Here is a 26,029-nt window from a genome sequence, read left to right on the forward strand (position 1 = left end):
CTTTCTGAAAGATATAGCGCTTCTTAAGACCCTTTTTAAAGAAAGGGTGCTTCTATAGGGATGCGGCTATATGCCCTTTGTGAAAGTAAGGACGCGACTATTGACCCTTTCTGAAAGTAAGGACTATATAAGCTATAGGATTCTTTAGGCCCTTTTTGAAGCGAAGCTGGTAGGCTTTTCTACTCTTAAGGAAGTTGATTCTTCTTTCACTTTTTCTACATGAAAGAAAGTCCCAAAATGGCTTTCATTTTCTATAAATTTGTATTCAAAATCTTTATCTTGTTGTTTTCAATTTCTTTTTTTAATGCCCAAAACTATCAACAATATCAATTCCAGCTGCCCTTAGAAACAGAACATTTGTGTCCCTTGAAAGATTATAAATGTGGTAATAATAAAACCCATTTTCTGTGTGAGGTAAGTCTCCTCCCGATTTTCCTCAACTGACAACAATTTCTAACACATTGAATTAATAAAGTCCTTAGAACCCTGTCCCGATTATGAATACATACACCTAACAAATGCCTGGAAACGTATCTTCATAGCTGGTCACAACGGTATACGCAATAAAGTGGCCGAAGATTGGCATATAGCCAATATGAATTTGGTGGTAATGAAAAGCGATAGAGATTCCAAGGGTTCCATAGATAATACAATTTGTTTTTTTCTAGCACTGGAGCCGTGATTTGGAAACCATGTCAATGTTATATCTTCAGTCCTGCCAAATTAATCAGGATCACTGCCTAATAATTGGTGAACAAAAGTTAAGGGTTCAACAAAATTATTCCCTAAGAAGACGTTTATCCAAAAGATGGCCAGGACGAGTTGTTCGTTCTTGGTATTTGGAAATCGGTTATAATATTGATTCGCTAGAAGAATATCTGGCGCAGCAATCTCTTGAAGCTATGCACAATTTTTCACAAATGATATGGCCTTCATTGGAATTTGTGGGTTGTGGAGCAGCCAGGTGGGAATTTCGGATTTGAGAAATTATATCTTAATGTTGTGTTCTTCCATTTTCAGCATTGCCCCTTCGCTGTATCTCATTGTTTGCTATTATTATCCTGCCTTTAACGAATCTCTGTTACCGTATGAATTCCATTTGGGTAGACCCTGTTCCAAGTGCAAGAAGAATCGTAATGTCTGCTCTTTGGATTTTTTGGGATTGTGTGGCATTGGTATGTCGAAATATCCAGAGATTTCTAAGAAACCTATTTTTGTAGTTATAGTTGACTCGCGGTGGTATAAAACGTTGGGCGCCACTTGCGACACAGTTGACGAGTCAAAAGCCAATGAAAGAAACCTATTATTTTTTAGGGCATAGCTTAAAAGTTCCTCCTGTAAAGAATAACAAGTTGGGCGTCTATAGAAGCACCCTTTCTTTCAGAAAGGGTCTCTAGAAGCACCCTTCCTTTCAGAAAGGGTCTATAGAAGCACCCTTTCTTTCAGATTGGATCTATAGAAGCTCCCTTTCTTTCATAAGGGGTCTATAGCAGCACCTTTTTTCAGAAAATGTTTATAGAAGCACCCTTTCTTTCAGAATGGGTCTATAGAAGCTCCCTTTCTTTCATAAAGGGTCTATAGAAGCACCCTTTCTTTCATAAAGGGTCTATAGCAGCACCCTTTCTTTCAGAAAATGTTTATAGAAGCACCCTTTCTTTCATAAAGCGTCTATAGAAGCACCCTTTCTTTCAGAATGGGTCTATAGAAGCTCCCTTTCTTTCATAAAGGGTCTATAGAAGCACCCTTTCTTTCTTTCATAATGGGTCTATAGAAGCACCCTTTCTTTGAGAAAGGGTCTATAGCAGAATGGGTCTATAGAAGCACCCTTTCTTTCAGAAAGGGTCTATAGAAGCACCCTTTCTTTCAGAAAGGGTCTATAGAAGCACCCTTTCTTTCATTAAGGTTCTATAGTAGCAGCCTTTCTTTCAGAATGGGTCTATAGAAGCACCCTTTCTTTCATTAAGGTTCTATAGAAGCACCCTTTCTTTCAGAATGGGTCTATAGAAGCACCCTTTCTTTCAGAAAGGGTCTATAGAAGCACCCTTTCTTTCAGAAAGGGTCTATAGAAGCAGCCTTTCTTTCAGAAAGGGTCTATAGAAGAACCCTTTCTTTCAGAATGGGTCTATAGAAGCACCCTTTTTTCACAAAGGGTCTATAGAAGCACCCCTTGTTTCAGAAAGGGTCTATAGAAGCACCCTTTCTTTCAGAAAGGGTCTATAGAGGAACCCTTTCTTTCTTTCGGAATGGGTCTATAGAAGCACCCTTTCTTTCAGAAATGGTCTATAGAAGCACCCTTTCTTTCAGAAAGGGTCTATAGAAGCACCCTTTCTTTCAGAAAGGGTCTATAGAGGAACCCTTTCTTTCTTTCGGAATGGGTCTATAGAAGCACCCTTTCTTTCAGAATGGGTCTGTAGAAGCACCCTTTTTTCACAAAGGGTCTATAGAAGCACCCCTTGTTTCAGAAAGGGTCTATAGAAGCACCCTTTCTTTCAGAAACGGTCTATAGAAGCACCCTTTCTTTCAGAAAGGGTCTATAGAAGCACCCTTTCTTTCGTAAAGATTCTATAGTAGCATCCTTTCTTTGAGAAAAGGTCTATAGAAACACCCTATATTTCATAAAGGGTCTATAGAAGCACATTTTCTTTCAGAAAAGGTCTATAGAAGCACCATTTCTTTGAGAAAGGGTCTATAGAAGCACCCTTTCTTTCAGAAAGGGTCTATAGAAGCACCCTTTCTTTCATTAAGGTTCTATAGTAGCAGCCTTTCTTTCATAATGGGTCTATAGAAGCACCCTTTCTTTCATAAAGGGTCTATAGAAGCACCCTTTCTTTCATTAAGGTTCTATAGTAGCAGCCTTTCTTTCAGAATGGGTCTATAGAAGCACCCTTTCTTTCATAAAGGGTCTATAGAAGCACCCTTTCTTTCATTAAGGTTCTATAGAAGCACCCTTTCTTTCAGAATGGGTCTATAGAAGCACCCTTTCTTTCAGAAAGGGTCTATAGAAGCACCCTTTCTTTCAGAAAGGGTCTATAGAAGAACCCTTTCTTTCAGAATGGGTCTATAGAAGCACCCTTTTTTCACAAAGGGTCTATAGAAGCACCCCTTGTTTCAGAAAGGGTCTATAGAAGCACCCTTTCTTTCAGAAAGGGTCTATAGAGGAACCATTTCTTTCTTTCGGAATGGGTCTATAGAAGCACCCTTTCTTTCAGAATGGGTCTATAGAAGCACCCTTTCTTTCAGAATGGGTCTATAGAAGCACCCTTTTTTCACAAAGGGTCTATAGAAGCACCCCTTGTTTCAGAAAGGGTCTATAGAAGCACCCTTTCTTTCAGAAAGGCTGTATAGGAGCACCCTTTCTTTTAGAAAGGGTCTATAGAAGCACCCTTTCTTTTAGAAAGGGTCTATAGAAGCACCCTTTCTTTTAGAAAGGGTCTATAGAAGCACCTTTCTTTCAGAATGTGTATATAGAAGCGCCCTTTCAGAAAGGGTCTATAGAAGCACCCTTCCTTTCAGAAAGTGTTTATAGAAGCACCATTTCTTTGAGAAAAGGTCTATAGAAACACCCTATATTTCATAAAGGGTCTATAGAAGCACCCTTTCTTTCAGAAAAGGTCTATAGAAGCACCCTTTCTTTTAGGAAGGGTGTAGAAGCAACCTTTCCTTCAGAAAAAAGGTCTATAGAAGCACCCTTCCTTTCAGAAAGGAAGCACCAATTCTTTCAGAAAGTGTATATAGAAGCACCCTTTCTTTCAGAATGGGTCTATAGAAGCAAGGGTGCTTCTTTCTGAATGAAAGGGTGATTCTATAGACCTTTTCTGAAAGAAAGGGTGCTTCTATAGACCTTTTCTGAAAGAAATGGTGCTTCTATAGACCCTTTCTGAAAGGGCGCTTCTATATACACATTCTGAAAGAAAGGTGCTTCTATAGACCCTTTCTAAAAGAAAGGGTGCTTCTATAGACCCTTTCTAAAAGAAAGGGTGCTTCTATAGACCCTTTCTAAAAGAAAGGGTGCTTCTGTAGACCCTTTCTAAAAGAAAGGGTGCTCCTATACAGGACATTTTATGAAAGAAAGGGTGCTGCTATAGACCCTTTCTAAAAGAAAGGGTGCTCCTATACAGCCTTTCTGAAAGAAAGGGTGCTTCTATATACCCTTTCTGAAAGAAAGGGTGCTTCTATATACCCTTTCTGAAAGAAAGGGTGCTTCTGTAGACACTTTCTGTAAGAAAGGGTGTTTCTATAGACCCTTTCTAAAAGAAAGGGTGCTTCTATAGACCCTTTCTAAAAGAAAGGGTGCTTCTATAGACCCTTTCTAAAAGAAAGGGTGCTTAAGTAGACACTTTCTGTAAGAAAGGGTGCTTCTATAAACCCTTTCTAAAAGAAAGGGTGCTCCTATATACCCTTTCTGAAAGAAGGGGTGCTTCTATAGACATTTTCTGAAAGAAAGGGTGTTTCTATAGACCCTTTCTAAAAGAAAGGGTGTTTCTATAGACCCTTTCTAAAAGAAAGGGTGCTTCTATAGACATTTTATGAAAGAAAGGGTGCTTCTATATACCCTTTCTGAAAGAAAGGGTACTTCTATATACCTTTTCTGAAAGAAAGGGTGCTTCTATAGACCCTTTCTAAAAGAAAGGGTGCTTCTATATACCCTTTCTGAAAAAAATGGTGCTTCTATAGACATTTTATGAAAGAAAGGGTGCTGCTATAGACCCTTTCTAAACGAAAGGGTGCTTCTATAGACCCTTTCTAAAAGAAAGGGTGCTCCTATACAGCCTTTCTGAAAGAAAGGGTGCTTCTATATACCTTTTCTAAAAGAAAGGGTGCTTCTATATACCCTTTCTAAAAGAAAGGGTGCTTCTATAGACCATTTCTGAAAGAAAGGGTGCTTCTATATGCCCTTTCTGAAAGAAAGGGTGCTTCTATAGACCCATTATAAAAGAAAGGGTGCTTCTATAGACCCATTATAAAAGAAAGGGTGCTTCTATAGACCCATTATAAAAGAAAGGGTGCTTCTATAGACCATTTCTAAAAGAAAGGGTGCTTCTATAGACCCTTTCTAAAAGAAAAGGTGCTTCTTTAGACCTTTTCTGAAGAAAAGGGTGCTTCTATAGACCCTTTCTAAAAGAAAGAGTGCTTCTATAGACATTTTATGAAAGAAAGGGTGCTTCTATATACCCTTTCTAAAAGAAAGGGTGCTTCTATAGACCCTTTCTAAAAGAAAGGGTGCTTCTATAGACATTTTATGAAAGAAAGGGTGCTTCTATATACCCTTTCTGAAAGAAAGGGTACTTCTATATACCTTTTCTGAAAGAAAGGGTGCTTCTATAGACCCTTTCTAAAAGAAAGGGTGCTTCTATATACCCTTTCTAAAAGAAAAGGTGCTTCTTTAGACCTTTTCTGAAGAAAAGGGTGCTTCTATAGACCCTTTCTAAAAGAAAGAGTGCTTCTATAGACATTTTATGAAAGAAAGGGTGCTTCTATATACCCTTTCTAAAAGAAAGGGTGTTTCTATAGACCCTTTCTAAAAGAAAGGGTGCTTCTATAGACATTTTATGAAAGAAAGGGTGCTTCTATATACCCTTTCTGAAAGAAAGGGTACTTCTATATACCTTTTCTGAAAGAAAGGGTGCTTCTATAGACCCTTTCTAAAAGAAAGGGTGCTTCTATAGACCCATTATAAAAGAAAGGGTGCTTCTATAGACCCATTATAAAAGAAAGGGTGCTTCTATAGACCATTTCTAAAAGAAAGGGTGCTTCTATAGACCCTTTCTAAAAGAAAAGGTGCTTCTTTAGACCTTTTCTGAAGAAAAGGGTGCTTCTATAGACCATTTCTAAAAGAAAGGGTGCTTCTATAGACCCTTTCTAAAAGAAAAGGTGCTTCTTTAGACCTTTTCTGAAGAAAAGGGTGCTTCTATAGACCCTTTCTAAAAGAAAGAGTGCTTCTATAGACATTTTATGAAAGAAAGGGTGCTTCTATATACCCTTTCTAAAAGAAAGGGTGCTTCTATAGACCCTTTCTAAAAGAAAGGGTGCTTCTTTAGACCTTTTCTGAAGAAAAGGGTGCTTCAATAGACCCTTTCTAAAAGAAAGGGTGCTTCTATAGACCCTTTCTGAAAGAAAGGGTGCTTCTATAGACCTTTTCTAAAAGAAAGGGTGCTTCTATAGGCCCTTTCTGAAAGAAAGGGTGCTTCTATAGACCTTTTCTAAAAGAAAGGGTGCTTCTATAGACCTTTTCTGAAGAAAAGGGTGCTTCTGTAGACACTTTCTGTAAGAAAGGGTGATTCTATAGACCCTTTCTAAAAGAAGGGTGCTTCTATAGACCCTTTCTAAAAGAAAGGGTGCTTCTATAGACCCTTTCTAAAAGAAAGGGTGCTTCTATAGACCTTTTCTAAAAGAAAGGGTGCTTCTATAGACCCTTTCTAAAAGAAAGGGTGTCTCTATAGACCCTTTCTAAAAGAAAGGGTGTCTCTATAGACCCTTTCTAAAAGAAAGGGTGCTTCTGTAGACACTTTTTGTAAGAAAGGGTGTTTCTATAGACCCTTTCTGAAAGAAAGGGTGCTTCTGTATACCCTTTCTGAAAGAAAGGGTGCTTCTATATACCCTTTCTGAAAGAAAGGGTGCTTCTATATACCCTTTCTGAAAGAAAGGGTGCTTCTATATACCCTTTCTGAAAGAAAGGGTGCTTCTATATACCCTTTCTGAAAGAAAGGGTGCTTCTATATACCCTTTCTGAAAGAAATGGTGCTTCTATATACCCTTTCTGAAAGAAAGGGTGCTTCTATATACCCTTTCTGAAAGAAAGGGTGCTTCTATATACCCTTTCTGAAAGAAAGGGTGCTTCTATATACCCTTTCTGAAAGAAATGGTGCTTCTATAGACATTTTATGAAAGAAAGGGTGCTGCTATAGACCCTTTCAAAACGAAAGGGTGCTTCTATATACCCTTTCTAAAAGAAAGGGTGCTCCTATACAGCCTTTCTGAAAGAAAGGGTGCTTCTATAGACATTTTCTGAAAGAAAGGGTGCTTCTATAGACATTTTCTGAAAGAAAGGGTGCTTCTATAGACATTTTCTGAAAGAAAGGGTGCTTCTATAGACATTTTCTGAAAGAAAGGGTGCTTCTATAGACATTTTATGAAAGAAAGGGTGCTTCTATAGACATTTTATGAAAGAAAGGGTGCTGCTATAGACCCTTTCTAAACGAAAGCGTGCTTCTATAGACCCTTTCTAAAAGAAAGGGTGCTCCTATACAGCCTTTCTGAAAGAAAGGGTGCTTCTATATACCCTTTCTGAAAAAAAGGGTGCTTCTATATACCCTTTCTGAAAGAAATGGTGCTTCTATAGACATTTTATGAAAGAAAGGGTGCTGCTATAGACCCTTTCTAAACGAAAGGGTGCTTCTATAGACCCTTTCTAAAAGAAAGGGTGCTCCTATACAGCCTTTCTGAAAGAAAGGGTGCTTCTATAGACATTTTCTGAAAGAAAGGGTGCTTCTATATACCCTTTCTAAAAGAAAGGGTACTCCTATACAGCCTTTCTGAAAGAAAGGGTGCTTCTATAGACATTTTCTGAAAGAAAGGGTGCTTCTATATACCCTTTCTGAAAGAAAGGGTGCTTCTATATACCCTTTCTAAAAGAAAGGGTGCTTCTATATACCCTTTCTAAAAGAAAGGGTGCTTCTATAGACATTTTATGAAAGAAAGGGTGCTTCTATAGACATTTTATGAAAGAAAGGGTGCTGCTATAGACCCTTTCTAAACGAAAGGGTGCTTCTATAGACCCTTTCTAAAAGAAAGGTTGCTCCTATACAGCCTTTCTGAAAGAAAGGGTGCTTCTATAGACATTTTCTGAAAGAAAGGGTGCTTCTATAGACATTTTATGAAAGAAAGGGTGCTTCTATATACCCTTTCTAAAAGAAAGGGTGCTTCTATAGACCCTTTCTAAAAGAAAGGGTGCTTCTATATACCCTTTCTAAAAGAAAGGGTGCTTCTATATACCCTTTCTGAAAGAAAGGGTGCTTCTATATACCCTTTCTAAAAGAAAGGGTGCTTCTATATACCCTTTCTAAAAGAAAGGGTGCTTCTATAGACCCTTTCTAAAAGAAAGGGTGCTTCTATAGACCCTTTCTAAAAGAAAGGGTGCTTCTATAGACCCTTTCTAAAAGAAAGGGTGCTTCTATAGACCCTTTCTAAAAGAAAGGGTGCTTCTATAGACCCTTTCTAAAAGAAAGGGTGCTTCTATAGACCCTTTCTAAAAGAAAGGGTGTTTCTATAGACCCTTTCTAAAAGAAAGGGTGCTTCTATAGACCCTTTCTAAAAGAAAGGGTGCTTCTATAGACCCTTTCTAAAAGAAAGGGTGCTTCTATAGACCCTTTCTAAAAGAAAGGGTGCTTCTATAGACCCTTTCTAAAAGAAAGGGTGCTTCTATAGACCCTTTCTAAAAGAAAGGGTGCTTCTATAGACCCTTTCTAAAAGAAAGGGTGCTTCTATAGACCCTTTCTAAAAGAAAGGGTGCTTCTATAGACCCTTTCTAAAAGAAAGGGTGCTTCTATAGACCCTTTCTAAAAGAAAGGGTGCTTCTATAGACCCTTTCTAAAAGAAAGGGTGCTTCTATAGACCCTTTCTAAAAGAAAGGGTGCTTCTATAGACCCTTTCTAAGAGAAAGGGTGCTTCTATAGACCCTTTCTAAAAGAAAGGGTGCTTCTTTAGACCCTTTCTAAAGGAAAGGGTGCTTCTATAGACCCTTTCTAAAAGAAAGGGTGCTTCTATAGACCCATTCTGAATGAAAGGGTGCTTCTATAGACCCATTCTGAATGAAAGGGTGCTTCTATAGACCCTTTCTAAAAGAAAGGGTGCTTCTATAGACCCATTCTGAATGAAAGGGTGCTTCTATAGACCCTTTCTAAAAGAAAGGGTGCTTCTATAGACCCATTCTGAATGAAAGGGTGCTTCTATACACACTTTCTGAAAGAAATGGTGCTTCTATAGACCCATTCTGAAAGAAAGGGTGCTTCTATAGAACGTTTCTAAGAGAAAGGGTGCTTCTATAGACCCTTTCTAAAAGAAAGGGTGCTTCTATAGACCATTTCTAAGAGAAAGGGTGCTTCTATAGACCCTTTCTAAAAGAAAGGGTGCTTCTATAGACCCTTTCTAAAAGAAAGGGTGCTTCTATAGACCCTTTCTAAGAGAAAGAGTGCTTCTATAGACCCTTTCTAAAAGAAAGGGTGCTTCTATAGACCCTTTCTAAAAGAAAGGGTGCTTCTATAGACCCTTTCTAAGAGAAAGGGTGCTTCTATAGACCATTTCTAAGAGAAAGGGTGCTTCTATAGACCCTTTCTAAAAGAAAGGGTGCTTCTATAGACCCTTTCTAAAAGAAAGGGTGCTTCTATAGACCCTTTCTAAAAGAAAGGGTGCTTCTATAGACCCTTTCTAAAAGAAAGGGTGCTTCTATAGACCCTTTCTAAGAGAAAGGGTGCTTCTATAGACCATTTCTAAGAGAAAGGGTGCTTCTATAGACCCTTTCTAAAAGAAAGGGTGCTTCTATAGACCCTTTCTAAAAGAAAGGGTGCTTCTATAGACCCTTTCTAAAAGAAAGGGTGCTTCTATAGACCCTCTAAAAGAAAGGGTGCTTCTATAGACCCTTTCTAAAAGAAAGGGTGCTTCTATAGACCCTTTCTAAAAGAAAGGGTGCTTCTATAGACCCTTTCTGAAAGGAAAGGTGCTTCTATAGAACTTTTCTGAAAGGAAAGGTGCTTCTATAGAACTTTTCTGAAAGAAAGGGTGCTTCTATAGACCCTTTCTAAAAGAAAGGGTGCTTCTATAGACCCTTTCTGAAAGGAAAGGTGCTTCTATAGAACTTTTCTGAAAGAAAGGGTGCTTCTATAGACCCTTTCTAAAAGAAAGGGTGCTTCTATAGACCCTTTCTAAAAGAAAGGGTGCTTCTATAGACCCTTTCTAAAAGAAAGGGTGCTTCTATAGACCCTTTCTGAAAGGAAAGGTGCTTCTATAGAACTTTTCTGAAAGAAAGGGTGCTTCTATAGACCCTTTCTAAAAGAAAGGGTGCTTCTATAGACCCTTTCTAAAAGAAAGGGTGCTTCTATAGACCCTTTCTAGAAGAAAGGGTGCTTCTATAGACCCTTTCTAAAAGAAAGGGTGATTCTATAGACCTTTTCTAAAAGAAAGGGTGCTGCTATAGACCCTTTCTGAACGAAAGGGTGCTTCTATAGACCTTTTCTAAAAGAAAGGGTGCTTCTATAGACCCTTTCTAAAAGAAAGGGTGCTTCTATAGACCCTTTCTAAGAGAAAGGGTGCTTCTATAGACCATTTCTAAGAGAAAGGGTGCTTCTATAGACCCTTTCTAAAAGAAAGGGTGCTTCTATAGACCCTTTCTAAAAGAAAGGGTGCTTCTATAGACCCTTTCTAAAAGAAAGGGTGCTTCTATAGACCCTTTCTAAAAGAAAGGGTGCTTCTATAGACCCTTTCTAAGAGAAAGGGTGCTTCTATAGACCATTTCTAAGAGAAAGGGTGCTTCTATAGACCCTTTCTAAAAGAAAGGGTGCTTCTATAGACCCTTTCTAAAAGAAAGGGTGCTTCTATAGACCCTTTCTAAAAGAAAGGGTGCTTCTATAGACCCTCTAAAAGAAAGGGTGCTTCTATAGACCCTTTCTAAAAGAAAGGGTGCTTCTATAGACCCTTTCTAAAAGAAAGGGTGCTTCTATAGACCCTTTCTGAAAGGAAAGGTGCTTCTATAGAACTTTTCTGAAAGGAAAGGTGCTTCTATAGAACTTTTCTGAAAGAAAGGGTGCTTCTATAGACCCTTTCTAAAAGAAAGGGTGCTTCTATAGACCCTTTCTGAAAGGAAAGGTGCTTCTATAGAACTTTTCTGAAAGAAAGGGTGCTTCTATAGACCCTTTCTAAAAGAAAGGGTGCTTCTATAGACCCTTTCTAAAAGAAAGGGTGCTTCTATAGACCCTTTCTAAAAGAAAGGGTGCTTCTATAGACCCTTTCTGAAAGGAAAGGTGCTTCTATAGAACTTTTCTGAAAGAAAGGGTGCTTCTATAGACCCTTTCTAAAAGAAAGGGTGCTTCTATAGACCCTTTCTAAAAGAAAGGGTGCTTCTATAGACCCTTTCTAGAAGAAAGGGTGCTTCTATAGACCCTTTCTAAAAGAAAGGGTGATTCTATAGACCTTTTCTAAAAGAAAGGGTGCTGCTATAGACCCTTTCTGAACGAAAGGGTGCTTCTATAGACCTTTTCTAAAAGAAAGGGTGCTTCTATAGACCCTTTCTGAAAGAAGGGGTGCTTCTATAGACCCTTTCTGAAAGAAGGGGTGCTTCTATAGACCCTTTCTGAAAGTAAGGGTGCTTCTATAGACCCTTTCTGAAAGTAAGGGTGCTTCTATAGACCCTTTCTAACAGAAAGGGTGCTTCTATAGACCCTTTCTAAAAGAAAGGGTGCTTCTATAGACCCATTCTAAAAGAAAGGGTGCTTCTATAGACCCATTCTGAAAGAAAGGGTGCTTCTATAGACCCATTCTGAAAGAAAGGGTGCTTCTATAGACCCATTCTGAAAGAAAGGGTGCTTCTATAGACCTTTTCTGAAAGAAAGGGTGTAGCTTCCATTGAGAAATGTCTATGTCTAATAATTTTATTCTCTCTCTCTCTCTCTCGACCTCTTATTCTTTCCATATAACGTTGGATTTTCCTTCAATGCCATAAGATGTTGATATGTCTGGAACAATAAGTGGACTACAAACAAATTTGTATTTATTCATTACTATTTTATGGTATTTAATTGTTAATTATTTAGTAAAATCGGAAATAATTTTATGAATATCATAAGCCCTGATAAATATTTTCAATTTTGGAAATTTTTGTACAAAATTTTGAGGTTTTTTTAGGTTTACAATAAAAACAAGTTGTTTTTTATAATTTGTATATAATTTATTAATAATCAATTTCATTTTTTACATTTAAATATATGCACATTTTTTCATCATTTTTTTTTTAATTATTATATTTCCAAAGATTTTATTTCATTATCATTTTTTTTATTCCAATAAAATATTTTTATTTTTATTTTATTTTTTTACAATATAAATATTTATATAAAAACAGAACACAGAAAATATAAACAAAGTTAGTAGATTATCGATCGATATCGGTATATGTTAATACATATTATTGTTGTTAAAATAGAAACAATTAAGGGGTCGATTATGGATAGCAAGCCAACTTCAGTTGCGTTGCCGACATGGTAGAATAAGAAAAGGTAGCAGCAATACACAGCTGACTGAACTGGGTTGTAACGTTAGTGTCAAATTTCATATGACATTTTATACATTTATTTCTATTTCGATGTACATTAGGGACATATATTTTTTGGAAAAAAAAATATATCATTCGGAAAAAACCATTTCCCAGAAAGACTTCTTCATATCAATGATATGTAACCTCCTCCAAGTTCGAACGATAAGCCGCGCAGTAAATCACCGCTTGTAGAGGCGATACAACGTTTGTTAATATGTGAGGTATTTTGTTAAAATTTAAAAAAATAAAGCCCTAATAAACATGTGCTTCTTTGATTTCTAAAACAAAACATTGAAACAGCTTCTCCTTTTTCTATGAATTTCCAGCGACCCCAAACTTTTCTGCAAGAATTCTACTTTTTGCGAGAATGTATGCATTTAGTGGAATGATGTGGAAACATAAAAATTGAAAATGGAACGAATTTTCTTTCATGTTTTCCAAAATATTCAACCAAATGTGAAAAATTATTAGTTTTTTAAATTCCAATAATTTATAGACATTTCCTTGTTTTGTTTACAAATACAACTGGCAGTAACGTTACAAACAAAAACAAATTCCTTTGTGGTTGTTGTTCGAGTTGTATTTGTTGTAGTATTAACTTTACCTTGTATTTGTTCTACCATGCGTTGCCGACAACAAATTTAATAATAGAAATTTCCATTACCGCATTGAAATTCATACTTTTTTTACAATAAATTAATAGCTGAAGATTCAAAACATTAATATTAGGTGCGTACGATAACTTTCCCAGCAATAATTACTCAGCAAGTTCCAGCAACCGCTCTGAATGAATTTTACTCTCTCGAGAGAAAAATTTCAGAAAGTTATCGAACAACATTTTGCAAAAACTGGCAAGAAAGTCAGCTGTTTCCGAAAATGTATGGAAATTGTTTTTGTTTCTTTTGATATAAATTTTAAAATTGCATTTGACTTATTTAAAGCAGTAATCCTATCCACAGCGCTTTAAAATCTAAAAAATGCGAAATTGTGAAATTTTCTTAGACAAAAATTTTAACATTTCCAGTTGTTTACATTAAACAGTTGATTGAAAGTCAGATGATCAGACTTGCAAATTTTTGCTGGGAAAATTTGTTCTCAGTCACAGAACTGTCAAAAATCTCTCTCAACTCGCTCTCTTTTGCTGGATAATATTGTTATCGAACAGTATTCAGTAAAAATTTGTACGAATTTGTACAAATTTTTGGGTTATCGTACAGACCTATTATATGAGTTTGACAAAATTGTCTGTCGTTTCACTTATTTTAATTGTATGATTTTCCCTTCTGGCAACGCAACTACAGTTGAGTTGCTATCCATAATAATAAGTTGATAATTCATTTGTGACTTAATATTGAATTTGAGGCTATTTTGTTTGCGACTCAGTTCTCAATTGGCCTTTAAGAGTCTACGCGGCAAGAAGTGAAGGCTTCCCATTGAACTCTCCATTCATTCCAATAAACTGAGAATTGACGCAGGTAAAATAGCCTAACTTAAATTAGAAGTTTTTTTGGATCAACAAACATCAACGTTTTTCATTTTTTTTAATCCTTGCAACACCAAGACGATACTCCGTCCAGCAGTGTAATTCTTGGAAATGTGATAAACGTTTACATCAATTACAAATGTTCACTTGCGGGAGATTTCTCACTTGCACTATCTTGCTATATTGTAAATAAAAAGAGAGAAGTCAAAACGTCATATTCTTTTATCACCCCGTTTTTATAACAAATTTTTGTTCGTTTTCTATTTTCGTAATAATTTAGGCATCCATAGCTCTGCCCCCAGATGACATACATACCTAATTTTTCGTAGACGCGTTCCACATTTAGTAAAGAATTCCTCATTTCAAAATCAGCGCTCTACACGCAAAAAAAAATCGGCCTCTCTAACATATGTCCCAAACATATTTTGCAGCAAACATATATATGTTTGCAACAGTCCCAAACATAATATATGTTTGGGTCTGCAAACAAATATATGTTTGGGTGGAAACATATATATGTTTGGGTGCAAATATATATATGTTTGGGTGCAAAGATATTTATGTTTGGGTGCAAACAATTTTATGTTTGGGTGGAAACAATTTTATGTTTGGGTGCAAACATTTTATATGTTTGGGTGCAAAAAAATACAAACCCAAAAGGCACAAAAAAAACAAACACATGCACCAGTGAGCGCTTACTAAGAGCAAGGGAGCGTAAAATTCAATGTAAAACACTTTAAAATGTGTGCTCACTTGCTCTCAGTAAGAACTCACTGGCTATCTCCATAGTATACACACAAATGTTGAGGTTGTTTATTGGAAGGCAAAAGAACAACAAACACATAGGTACATACAAAATTCCAAAGAAATACATAACACAATTTAATAAAAGAAAAACTGATTGAAATAATTTGTAAATAGTCACACTTTTAAAAAGAAAAAATATATAGAAACGTAGTTGAACGCTTCTCCTTTGTTGTGAAATAAAACAAATTGTCCTCATAGTTGAAATCATCAGCGGGGAATCGGCATCTAGAATCAAATGATTATGTAATGTAATAAATAAATATGGATATGCCATATTTCAAATATACATAAGTAAGTATGTAATTACCAATATTAAATGCGATTTCTTCCTTGTCCAATAAAATAATTCCATTCAACTTTTCGATTCAATTATAAAATGTATTGGGCGTTTAATTTACTAAAAAGCACAATTTCTTTAAGAAAACACAAAACACTGATTTATTCACTCACTTTACCGTCTTGACTCTACAAAGGCAACTAAAACACTGAAGAAAGAAAAAAATATAATTTATATCATTTCTTCTTTTCTTCTTCTCCTCCTAAGTTGGTTAAGAACAACAAAACAAGAAACACACGAGTTTGTCGCATACACGCCACCAAAGCCCCCTTCTTCGCTTCTACGTCTTCTATTATACAATACACACAACTCTTCATTATAAAACAGCAATCCACAGCCGCGAGAGCACTGTTATTACTCTCGTTGACAAACATCCTCTCTCCACCCATGAAAAAAATGTTCTAACATAAAAAATATGTTGGTACCCAAACATATCAAATTGAGATATGTTACAAAATGTTGCAAACATATATTTGTTTGGACCCAAACATATTATGTTTGGATCCAAACATTAATTTGTTTGCAACCGGTCCCAAACATATATTTGTTTGGATCCAAACATATTTTTAACATAAATTTTTCTGCGTGTACATTTGCGCTAACGCTAGTATGTCGATCTACAAAATTTGACAATTCGTGTGAGAAGAATAAAATTTTTTACAAAAACAGGGAGTATATGTTTATTTCGAAAATCAAATATTCTTTCGGTTTTTTTTTGGTTCCCCCCTCTTCATTTATAATAGGGGAGATAGTAAAAGTGAGATATCTCCCACAAGTGAACATTTTTAATTGGTAGCTTGATTTTGGTATATAGTAGTTTTTGTGGGCTCAAAATTTAATTGCATTCAAAAATCACTTATGGAAACGCATGGTGGTGACTTAGGGTCAAGGTCATGCCACGACTTACAGTTGTTTATTCCGCATATACTTTTATAAATAGGGAATAATACTTTAGTATTTGCTTTAGAAAACTTAATATGTACTTAAAAGTATTAGAAATTACTAAAATATTTATTTATATGTAACCCGCACCTGGTTTTTGTTAAAAAAAAGAAATGAAATGAAATGAAATTGGGTGACGTAGGGGATGGAAGATACCAAGGAACGGTCCTGACCGGTTTTAACATGGCAAAGCCCAGGATTTATCTTGGTCCCTCTTTCATCCCAAGTGGACACTGACCTCCCCGTGGTGTCACCTGGGGAACTGCCTTTAACATCCGTTAAAGGTAATGAGCTAACATGTGGCGCGCGTTCACCCATAAGAACGTTAAAAACTTGGGTTTGGGCGTCGGGTTAGTAGCCCTTCAGTCGAAAAAACAGCCTACTATGAAAAAACGAAAGAAAAGAAAAACAAACCCCTCTAAAGTTGACAAACCCCGCAAACGTTTTAAGGACCATGATCTGCGAATCTGCACCTGGAATGTTCGCACTCTTTATAGAGAAGGTGCAGTCTTCGCATTGGCAGACGTACTTGAAAAGTACAAGGCCGATATTACTGCCATACAGGAAATACGATGGATTGGGAAAGGCGTCACAACAACACCTAAAGGTGACGCACTGTATTATAGCTGTCATGACGTAAAGCATGAGTTTGGTTGTGGATTCGTAGTTAGTCGGAGACTAAAACATCTTGTATCCAGCTTCACTCCAGTGAATGAAAGACTTGCTGCAATTCGAATAAAAGCTAAATTCTTCAACATCAGCTTTATTTGCGCTCATGCTCCCACTGAAGAAAAGGACGAACAGACCAAAGATATACATATTTTACGAGAGCTTAGAAGAACATATGACCGTTGCCCTGCCCATGACATTAAAATTATACTAGGCGATTTTAATGCCAAAATTGGAAAGGAGAATATCTTTGGCCCAACAGTCGGGAAATTCAGTCTCCACAATGAAACATCTGACAATGGTATGAGGCTGATAGACTTTGCAGCTGCAAAAAACATGGTAGTTAGCAGTACCAGATTTAATCATCTCGATATTCATAAGGACACCTGGCTGTCGCCAGATCAAAGAACAAGAAATCAAATTGATCACGTTGTGATAGATGGAAGACATTCATCCAGCGTGTTGGATGTACGATGGTTTCGAGGCGCAAACATTGATTCGGACCACTACCTTGTTGCAGCAAAGGTACGTACCCGTCTAAACGTTGCAAATAAAGCACGAACAGACACAACGCGGAAGTTGGGCATCGATAGGCTGCAAACACAAGAGATAGCCACAGCATATTCCATTCAACTAACCCAATTGCTTAACGCGAGCACTTCTTATCCCGATAACATAACAACACAATGGCAAAATATTGCCCACTCCATGCAAACAGCCGCAAAATCCATACTTGGATTCCAGAGACCTCTACAAAGGAATTCATGGTATGACAAGGAGTGTCGTCCTGCCCCCCAGAGAAAAAAAATCGGCATATAGAGCTATACTTTACAATCAATAGCAACACGTAGCGCACGAGAGAGATATCGGGAGAAAAGGAGAGAAGAGAAACGTCTTTTCCGCAAGAAAAAGAGAGAAATGGAAAAGCTGGAGTGTGAAAAAATCGAGATGTACAGGAGCTAGAATGAAGACCGAAAATTCTACCAAAGAGTCAAGCATCAAACTGATGGCTTTGGTACAGGCACATCCTCCTGTAGAGACCAGCAAGGTAATTTGGTAACTGATACAGATAGTGTACTCAGGATATGGAAAGAACATTTTTCAAATCTGTTGGTATCCAATAGCAGCGAAGACGACGAAGATACCACAGATCCAATCTAAGAAGACGGTATTGAATGTATACCACCCGGCCAAGATGAGGTAAAGACAGCAATAAACCGGCTGAAGAATAATAAGGCAGCAGGAGCTGATGGCCTACCAGCCGAGCTGTTTAAAACCGGAGGCAACACGCTGATAAGGTGTATGCATCAGCTAGTTAGCTCCATCTGGCAGGAAGAGCGCGTACCCGACGATTGGAACCTGAGCATTCTGTGTCCCGTCCATAAGAAAGGAGATAAGACTTTATGCTCCTACTACAGGGGCATAAGTCTTCTCCCTATCGCATACAAGATAGTGTCAGGGATATTGTGCGAACGACTAAAGCCAATGGTCAACGAAATAATTGGACCATACCAATGTGGCTTTAGACCTGGCAAGTCCACCATTGACCAGATATTTACCCTGCGGCAAATCCTAGAGAAGACCCAAGAGATGCAGATTGACACATATCACCTTTTTGCCGATTATAAAGCAGCATTCGACAGTCCCCTCCGATCAAAGATATTCCAAGCAATGTCTGAATTTGGTATCCCCGCAAAGCTCATCCGGCTTTGTAAGATGACTTTAACTGATACTAGGTCCTCAGTTAAAATTGGAAAGAACCTCTCCGAAAAATTTTGTACCAAAAGAGGTTTCAGACAAAGAGACAGCCTTTCGTGTGACCTATTCAACATTTTGCTGGTAAAGGTAATACGAGATGCAAATGTCAAAAGAAATGGCACAATTTACACCAATAGCCACATGTTACTTGCTTATGCTGATGACATAGACATCATGGGACGATCAGTAAAGGAAGTAACTGATACCTCTAGAAAGGTCGAAGCAGAATCTGCGAAAGTGGGTCTGGCGGTAAACGGCGAAAAGACCAAATTGATGGTGTCGACGCGCAAAGCGTCCATAGAGCTCGGACCAAATGTGGAAGTTGGTACAATTTTGAGGTAGTTAAAGACTTCGTCTACCTCGGCACTGCCATAACCACAACAAACAACATCGGTTGTGAAATAAGAAGAAGAATTGTATTGGCCAACAGATGCTACTATGGTCTAAGTAAGCAATTTAACAACAAAGCCACATCTCGTCAAACAAAAAGCATGGGTACTTGCGCAAGCAGATAAGGCAGTGCTTGGTGTGTTTGAGAGGAAAATTCTTCGAAAGATCTACGGGCCGATTTACGTTGACGGTGAATGTCGACGTCGTATGAACCACGAGCTATATCAGCTATACAAAGACATGAATATAGTTAAACGTATCGAGATGCAACGATTGCATCATATCATAAGAATGAGCAATGATGAACCCGCTAAAAAGGCGTATGAATACATGCCAAATGTTCTGTAATGGGCCAACTAAGACAAGAAGATTATATACGCAAATATATAGGGGGTTATTCTGAACGAAAATTTGTTTTTTCGCCGTTTCAACTTAAGGGAGGAAGTGAAAAAACTCACGGGGAATTTTCGTTCAGAATAACTTCAATAATCATTGCAATTGAATGTCATTCTTTGTCCCTATTTATATTAGGCAATTTGCCGCAAGGAAAAGGAAAATTGTCAGTTCGATGGAGAGAGAGGTGAGGCATATGGTAACCCTTTGCCTCTCAACACCCTCTCTCACCTACAAACTGACCCAGCAAAAAAGTTTGGAAGTAGTGCAATGCAGAGTTATGATTTCAATACATTTTTCGATGCAGTCCACACGGAGTTATGAAAAATGCACTCCGCTTGATACATTTTAGAAGCACTCGCTTATAGATCCCTAGCCAAGTAAGCCAATTTTATGATCCCTACAGTCGCAGTCTTTTTTTCTGAACACAAGAAAGAGTGTCTAAAATTATATGTGAATTGTGGGCAACGGTTAAGTCACTCTCGAACCCTAGAAGAAGGGAAGATAGGACCTCAGTCACGTTTGGCGCCGTTACGTTGACTGACCCGAAGAGGTGCGCATGGTATTTCAATCGACAGTTTGTTGAGCACCCCGAGATTGACAGGGCGAAGAGAAAAGTATTACGTCGCATCAGATCTCTTCCTGCCGAGGAGGAACCACCACAGTTTACAATGGATAATGTTGCCAATGCCATCATCCGAAGCAGCTGGATGAGCCGGGAGTGGAGTATCTCACTAAAATTCTCAACTTGTCGCTATCCACCCTCATTGTTCCCGAAGTCTGGAAAATGGGCAGGGTGTTCCCACTACGGAAGCCCGGCATGGATACCAGCAAAAGTGAATCGTACAGGCCGATATCGCTTTTGTCGCCCGTAGCAAACACTCTTGAGGCCTTTAAAGACCTGCGTACATAAGCCGCCTTGCCTGATTGCCTTGCTTTCCTGCTTCATTTCTGACATAATAAATATAAAAGAATAAAGAGGGCCGAGCAAATTTCGAACTGGGTTGCCCTTTTCTTTTTTATTCTTTTATCAGAAGTATGCAAGGTTGCCTTTAAGGCCTGCGTACATAAACTGCTCTGACTCAAGGCCTGCGTACATAAGCTGCTTTGCCTGATTGCCTTGCTTTGCTGCTTCAATAAAAAAATAAAAGAACAAAGAAGGCCGACCCAATTTCCAAACTGATGGCAACCCAGTTCGAAATTTCGTCTTTATTCTATTATTTTTATTATGTCAGAAATGAAGCAGGAAAGCAAGGCAACCAGGAAAGAAGGCAACCAGCAAGAAGGCCGAGGAAATTTCGAACTGTGTTGCCCTTTTCTTTTTTATTCTTTTATCAGAAATAAGCAAGGTAAGCAGGCAAGGCAGATTATGTACGCAGGCCTTTAAGGCCTGCGTACATAAGCTGCTTTGCCTGATTGCCTTGCTTACCTGCTTCATTTCTGACGTAATAAAAATAATAGAATAAAGACGAAATTTCGAACTGGGTTGCCATCAGTTGGAAATTGGGTCGGCCTTCTTTGTTCTTTTATTTTTTTATTGAAGCAGCAAAGCAAGGCAATCAGGCAAAGCAGCTTATGTACGCAGGCCTTAAGTCCTCCCCAGTATCAGAAATAGCTATCAAGTTGACGATCATCAGCATGGATTCCGTAAGCAGCACAGCACGACAATTGCGCTGCCATTATCACACACATTTGTCAAGGACTCAACCAGAGACGGCCGGCGGCAAGAGAACAGTGTACAAAATTTTGTACTTTTGTACATACTTGTTACTTTTTGTGTCGAGGCGCTGGAAATTCTAATAATTAAAAATAAATTTCCCGCTTGAGTTTCCAGCCGCCTAAATCAATAAATATTCTTATGAGCATTAGTTATAAATGGTAAATTATGTTCAGGGCACTTAGAAGATAGCGTTTAAGATACCACATGCAGCGGGAGCTGCTATCACTAGTGTTGTGTGTGCATTACGAGCGGTCGCAATTAAGATTTTATGACTCTTTTTATAACACACATGATGCTGGAAAATTCTTCATTGATCAACGGATTGTTTGGTTTGGTCAATGAAGGGTTTAGAGATAAGAATTAGTGATAGTCTAGGTTAAGAAATAATTTGTAGATTAGCTGCTACGTGAAAATATTGAAAATAAAGAGTGAGTGTGAAAAAACCACTCAACCAAAGCAGATCGTCTGCTTCTTTTAAATATCAACATACAGACTAGCTGCGGCAGTCTGTTGGATGCACCGTGCATCCCATAATTATTTACAAACAGTGGTGGGGGCGCTTGACTTATCAAAAGCCTTTGATACAGTTTGAGGACATTGAGCAGACAATCCTCCGGCCAAGCTTGAAACGTTGGATAGTCAATTATATGTGTGGACGCCAGTCGTACTTGGAATTCAGGAATAAAGGCCTGCGTACATAAGCTGCTTTGCCTGATTGCCTTGCTTACCTGCTTCATTTCTGACATAATAAAAATAATAGAATAAAGACGAAATTTCGAACTGGGTTGCCATCAGTTGGAAATTGGGTCGGCCTTCTTTGTTCTTTTATTTTTTTATTGAAGCAGCAAAGCAAGGCAATCAGGCAGAGCAGCTTATGTACGCAGGCCTTAAGAAGTCAAAAATCCCGTAGAGTGAAACAGGCAGTTCCCCAAGGTGGGGTGATATCTGCGGAACTGTTTAACCTCTACCTCTCCTGTATTCCGCCCCCTCCAGACGGCATCGTGATCGTAACGTATGCGGATGAGTGCACAATCCTGGCGTCAGGTACCTATCCAGATGACATCTGTGAGAGACTGAACAACTATTTAATCGATCTTACCACCTTTTTCCATTCGAGGAATATGCAGATTTCCGCCACAAAATCAACTGCCACTCTGTTCATCACATAGACAGCGCAGTTTGGAAGTCGAAGGTCACAATAGAGTGTTTCATTGAAACAATTTCATGAAAACAAGGGTTCCTAGGTCGAGTTTCACAGTAGAGTGATATCATAAAGTTGCTGTAGTGAGGAACTCGATCTATAAATACCTAAAAGTTTCAATGAAACCACTCTAGTGTGACCTTCGACGAAGAGAACTGAATCTCGTGGTCAACAATAGTAGAATTCCGATCACAAACTGCCCCAAAATTTTAGGGGTCACATTCGACACCACTTTCAAGTTGTGCGCGCACGCCATAGCTATCTGCGACAAACTGAAAAGTACGAACAAGGTCCTCAAGTCCCTATCCGGCAGCACTTGAGGTGCAGATAAAGAAACCTTGTTGACCACATATAACGCGATAGGTCGGTCTGTGGCAAGCTATGCGGCGCCAGTTTGGTCCCCGGGATTATGTGATACGAATTGGAAAAAGATTCAAACCTGCCAGAATGCCGCCCTGAGAACAGCAACGGGTTGCCTTCTCAAGTCTTCAGTGGAACATCTACATGAGGAGGCAAAGATTCTTCTGGTAAAGCAACACAATGAGATGCTTTCGTTGCAGTACTTGCTTGGGTGTTACCGTGAGAGCCATCCCAATCACCATCATGTGGGTAGGCCCGACACATACAGGCAGATCAGGAAGGATATCCATGCTCTAGAGGGAGAGGTCCAACGATACAGAAGAGAACCCTAGATCAACAGGCATATCAAGCAGGCATATTTAGTATTCACACGGATGCAGTTGCTAAGGCCATAAGCAAATATAGTGTGAATTATGTCCTCGGAGTACATCCCCCATCTATCGCAGATGAGGAGCGTCAGCTGCCACGACAAACTAGAGTAGATTGCAGTCGCCTAAATTCTTATTGGGCGGAAATCGACCGCGCCGTGCAAGACATCTGCCCAGTATGCGGCATGGGCCCGCACGACACAAAACACCTTTTTAATTGCCCAGCCAAACCCACTCATCTAACTCCAGTAGATCTGTGGTTACATACCATCGAAGCAGTCACTTTCCTGGAACTGGAGATAGACCCAGAACCAGATTGTACAGAAGAACGAACATACAAACATAATAATAAACACTGTTACAACAACAACTAACGGACACATACAATAATAATGTTCCTATATTATTAAATATATTTGGTCTGTTCCTTTACTTTTGAATATTGTAAAACCGGCAAAAGTAGTAAAGGCCAGGGTACATAAGCCGCTCGGCTTTCTTATTTAATTCATTTCTGGTAAAGGAATAAGGAAATGTCAGAACCACATTTCAATTAGGTCGAACTTTGTCTTTGGTCTTTTACCAGAAATGAATTAAGCAAGAAAGTCGAGCGGCTTATGTACCCAGGCCTTTAAGGCCTGCGTACATAAGCTGCCTTGCCTGCTTACCTTGCTTACTTCTGATAAAAGAATAAAAAAGAAAAGGACAACCCAGTTCGAAATTTCCTCGGCCTTCTTTATTCTTTTATTTTTATTATGTCAAAAATGAAGCAAGAAAGCAAGGCAATCAGGCAGAGCAGCTTATGTACGCAGGCCTTTAAAGTTGTGAACTGCTCCCATATGAATTGTATGGTATCCGAAGTAAAGGAACACTTTTCGAGTAAAAATGGTAAAACTTTAAGATTCTTGCACGTAAAGGAACAGTGCTATTATATACGTAAATATATAATCATTGCAATTGAATGTCATTCTTTGCATTTGTGAAAGACATCCTGCTCAGTCAAAGTTTGTGAAACATTATCAAGACTCGACCGTACCTATTATTCATTTTCCTTCAAATTCCGAAGATATTTTTCATTATGTAAGCACATCGATTTTGGAGGCGCCGGTAAAATTCATTGCAGGAATGATTGCGATTGCAAAGTTGAAAACACATCCAACGTTTGACTAACGTTTTGTGTCATTTCTTGTAGAAGAATAGAAGACAAAGTGCTGCCAAGTTTTAATTTTTCTTTATTCTTCTACCAGAAACGACACAAAACTTTACTCAAATGTTGGATGTGTTTTCAGCTTAATAGTTTAATCGAACTTAATTAGGTCTAGAATTCCCGCCCCATAGACATTTAAGACACCTCCCTTTTCTTCCATATTCCGAAGATGGTATACGATGTGTATTCGACATTTCCCACAAGTATTAAAAAACGCACTGCGCGTAGCATCATTTAGAGGCGACGGTAAAATTCATTGCAGAAATGATTCCAATTGTGAAACCAAATCTCTTCATAAAGAAAAAAATCTTTAAACCAGATAAAACTATCCTGTATGTTGTGTCTCAGAACTTTACCTCTCACTTCACACCTCAAGCATTTTGTTCACCCCATTTACGCTGATTTTTCGAGTATTTTATGGATGGACTAGGGCGTATTCCTCTTTTTAAATACCCTAGTGAATCTTAGTCCCAAGAAATTCGCAAAAAATAGGAGTAAATGGGATGATCAAAATGCTTGAGGCGTGAAGTGAGAGGTGAAGTGTGTCTCAAAACATACCCGTATATGGTCATTCTGAGGCAGGGGGGGGGGTTATATTCCCTCCAGTTCTATTACGTATTGCAACCAAATTTGAGTTACATTGCCAAAATATCGGGGAGAAAATATCCACAGAGGAACTTCAACGGAAACTGCAATTGGACCAGTTAAAAGTAAAGGACTCAGATAATAATAGCTTTAGGGCCGCAATTAATAAGCTTGTTTAGTCCCGGTTCACACTAGGGAGATTTCAATGAAATAATTTAATGGAATTAGGCGTTTTTAGATCGAAAGAAATTTTATGAAACTCGATCTAAAAACGCCTAATTTCATTAAATTATTTCATTGAAATCGCTTTAGTGTGGACCGGGACTTGGTAAATTGAGATTACTTGTCGGATTTGTTCTTACAAAGGAATACAGCACCATGGTACTGGAATCTATACCAGCGATAGCATTCGCAAATATACAATCATTGCACAGACACCCTGTTCAGTCAAAGTTTTTGAAGGAATATTAAGACTCGATCAAAGATAATGTAATGATGATCCTTCCTTATGTTTAGGGCTGCAATTAATAAGCTTGTTTAGTAAATCGAGGTTACTTGCTGGATTTGTTCTTACAAAGGAATGCAACACCACCAAATTGTAACAGAAGCCTTGAAAGTTGGCAGGGTGGTCCCGCTACTGAAACCTGGCAAGGATGCCAGCAGAAGGGAATCGTACATGGTGATTTCACTCCTGTCGCCAGTAGCAAAGATTCTGGAGGCACTACTCCTCCTCACGATGATAAGCTGTGTTCCAGTTGCCAAACATCAACATGAATGTCGGAAAATGCATAGTACTACAACAGCATTAAACGCCATATCCACAACATATCAGTAGAGGACTGGCCGGGCGATCGAACAGTTATGGTGGCTGTTGACCTATCGAAAGCCTTCGATACTGTCAACCATGCCAAGCTGTTCGAGAATATAGAGAAGACTACTCTCCAGCCGTGTTTGAAACGTTGGGTGATCAAGTATATGTGCGGACGCCAGTCGTTTGAGGAATTCAGAGACTAGAATTCCAAACCCCGTAGAGTGAAACAGGGAGTTACCCAAGGAGGGGTGATATCTCCGGAACTGTTTAACCTATATCTCTCTAAAATTCCACTCCCTCCAGACGGCATAGAGATCGTAATGAATGCGGAGATTGTACGATCTTGGCGTCGGGTCCTATCGTCGATGACATCTGTGATAGGTTATATGTCTACATAGCTGACCCAGTGCCGCTAAATCCACTGCCACGCTGTTTACCACTTAGACGGCAGAAATGAGGTTCCCACTGAACATAGTGGCTAAATATCCCAAAATATTGGGTGTAACGTTCGATAGCACGTTTAAGTAGTCCGCGCAAGCAACAACTATTTGCCACAGGATCAGAAGTAGAAACAAGGTCCTCAAGTCGCTGGCCGGCAGCACTTGGGGTGCTGACAAAGAAACCTAGTTGACCTCTTTCAAAGCAATAGGCCGGTCTGTGGTAAGCTATGCGGCGCCAATGTGGTATACAAATGTTAGCG

At 38.6% G+C, this 26,029-nt stretch overlaps 1 protein-coding gene across 1 annotated transcript; it reads left to right on the forward strand.

The window, feature by feature from the left end:
- Positions 1-237: 237 nt before the first annotated feature.
- Positions 238-11,824, forward strand: LOC141398112 (venom allergen 3-like). Its single transcript, XM_073975342.1, has 5 exons — positions 238-414; positions 476-607; positions 669-964; positions 1,021-1,175; positions 11,712-11,824. Exons 1-5 carry the CDS (start codon positions 238-240, stop codon positions 11,822-11,824), a joined length of 873 nt encoding a protein of 290 aa, XP_073831443.1.
- Positions 11,825-26,029: the final 14,205 nt, after the last annotated feature.

This window comes from Musca autumnalis, unplaced genomic scaffold (genome assembly GCF_047663935.1).
Source record: "Musca autumnalis isolate F117 unplaced genomic scaffold, ASM4766393v1 scaffold_3, whole genome shotgun sequence".
Taxonomy (NCBI): domain Eukaryota; kingdom Metazoa; phylum Arthropoda; class Insecta; order Diptera; family Muscidae; genus Musca; species Musca autumnalis.

Bases quoted from the DNA above. Each gene is read 5' to 3' on its own strand.
- LOC141398112 (XM_073975342.1), top strand. From the start codon at position 238: ATGGCTTTCATTTTCTATAAATTTGTATTCAAAATCTTTATCTTGTTG. The intron at 415-475 runs GTAAGTCTCCTC...GAATTAATAAAG, and splicing joins AAACCCATTTTCTGTGTGAG to TCCTTAGAACCCTGTCCCGA. The intron at 608-668 runs GTAATGAAAAGC...GTTTTTTTCTAG, and splicing joins TAGCCAATATGAATTTGGTG to CACTGGAGCCGTGATTTGGA.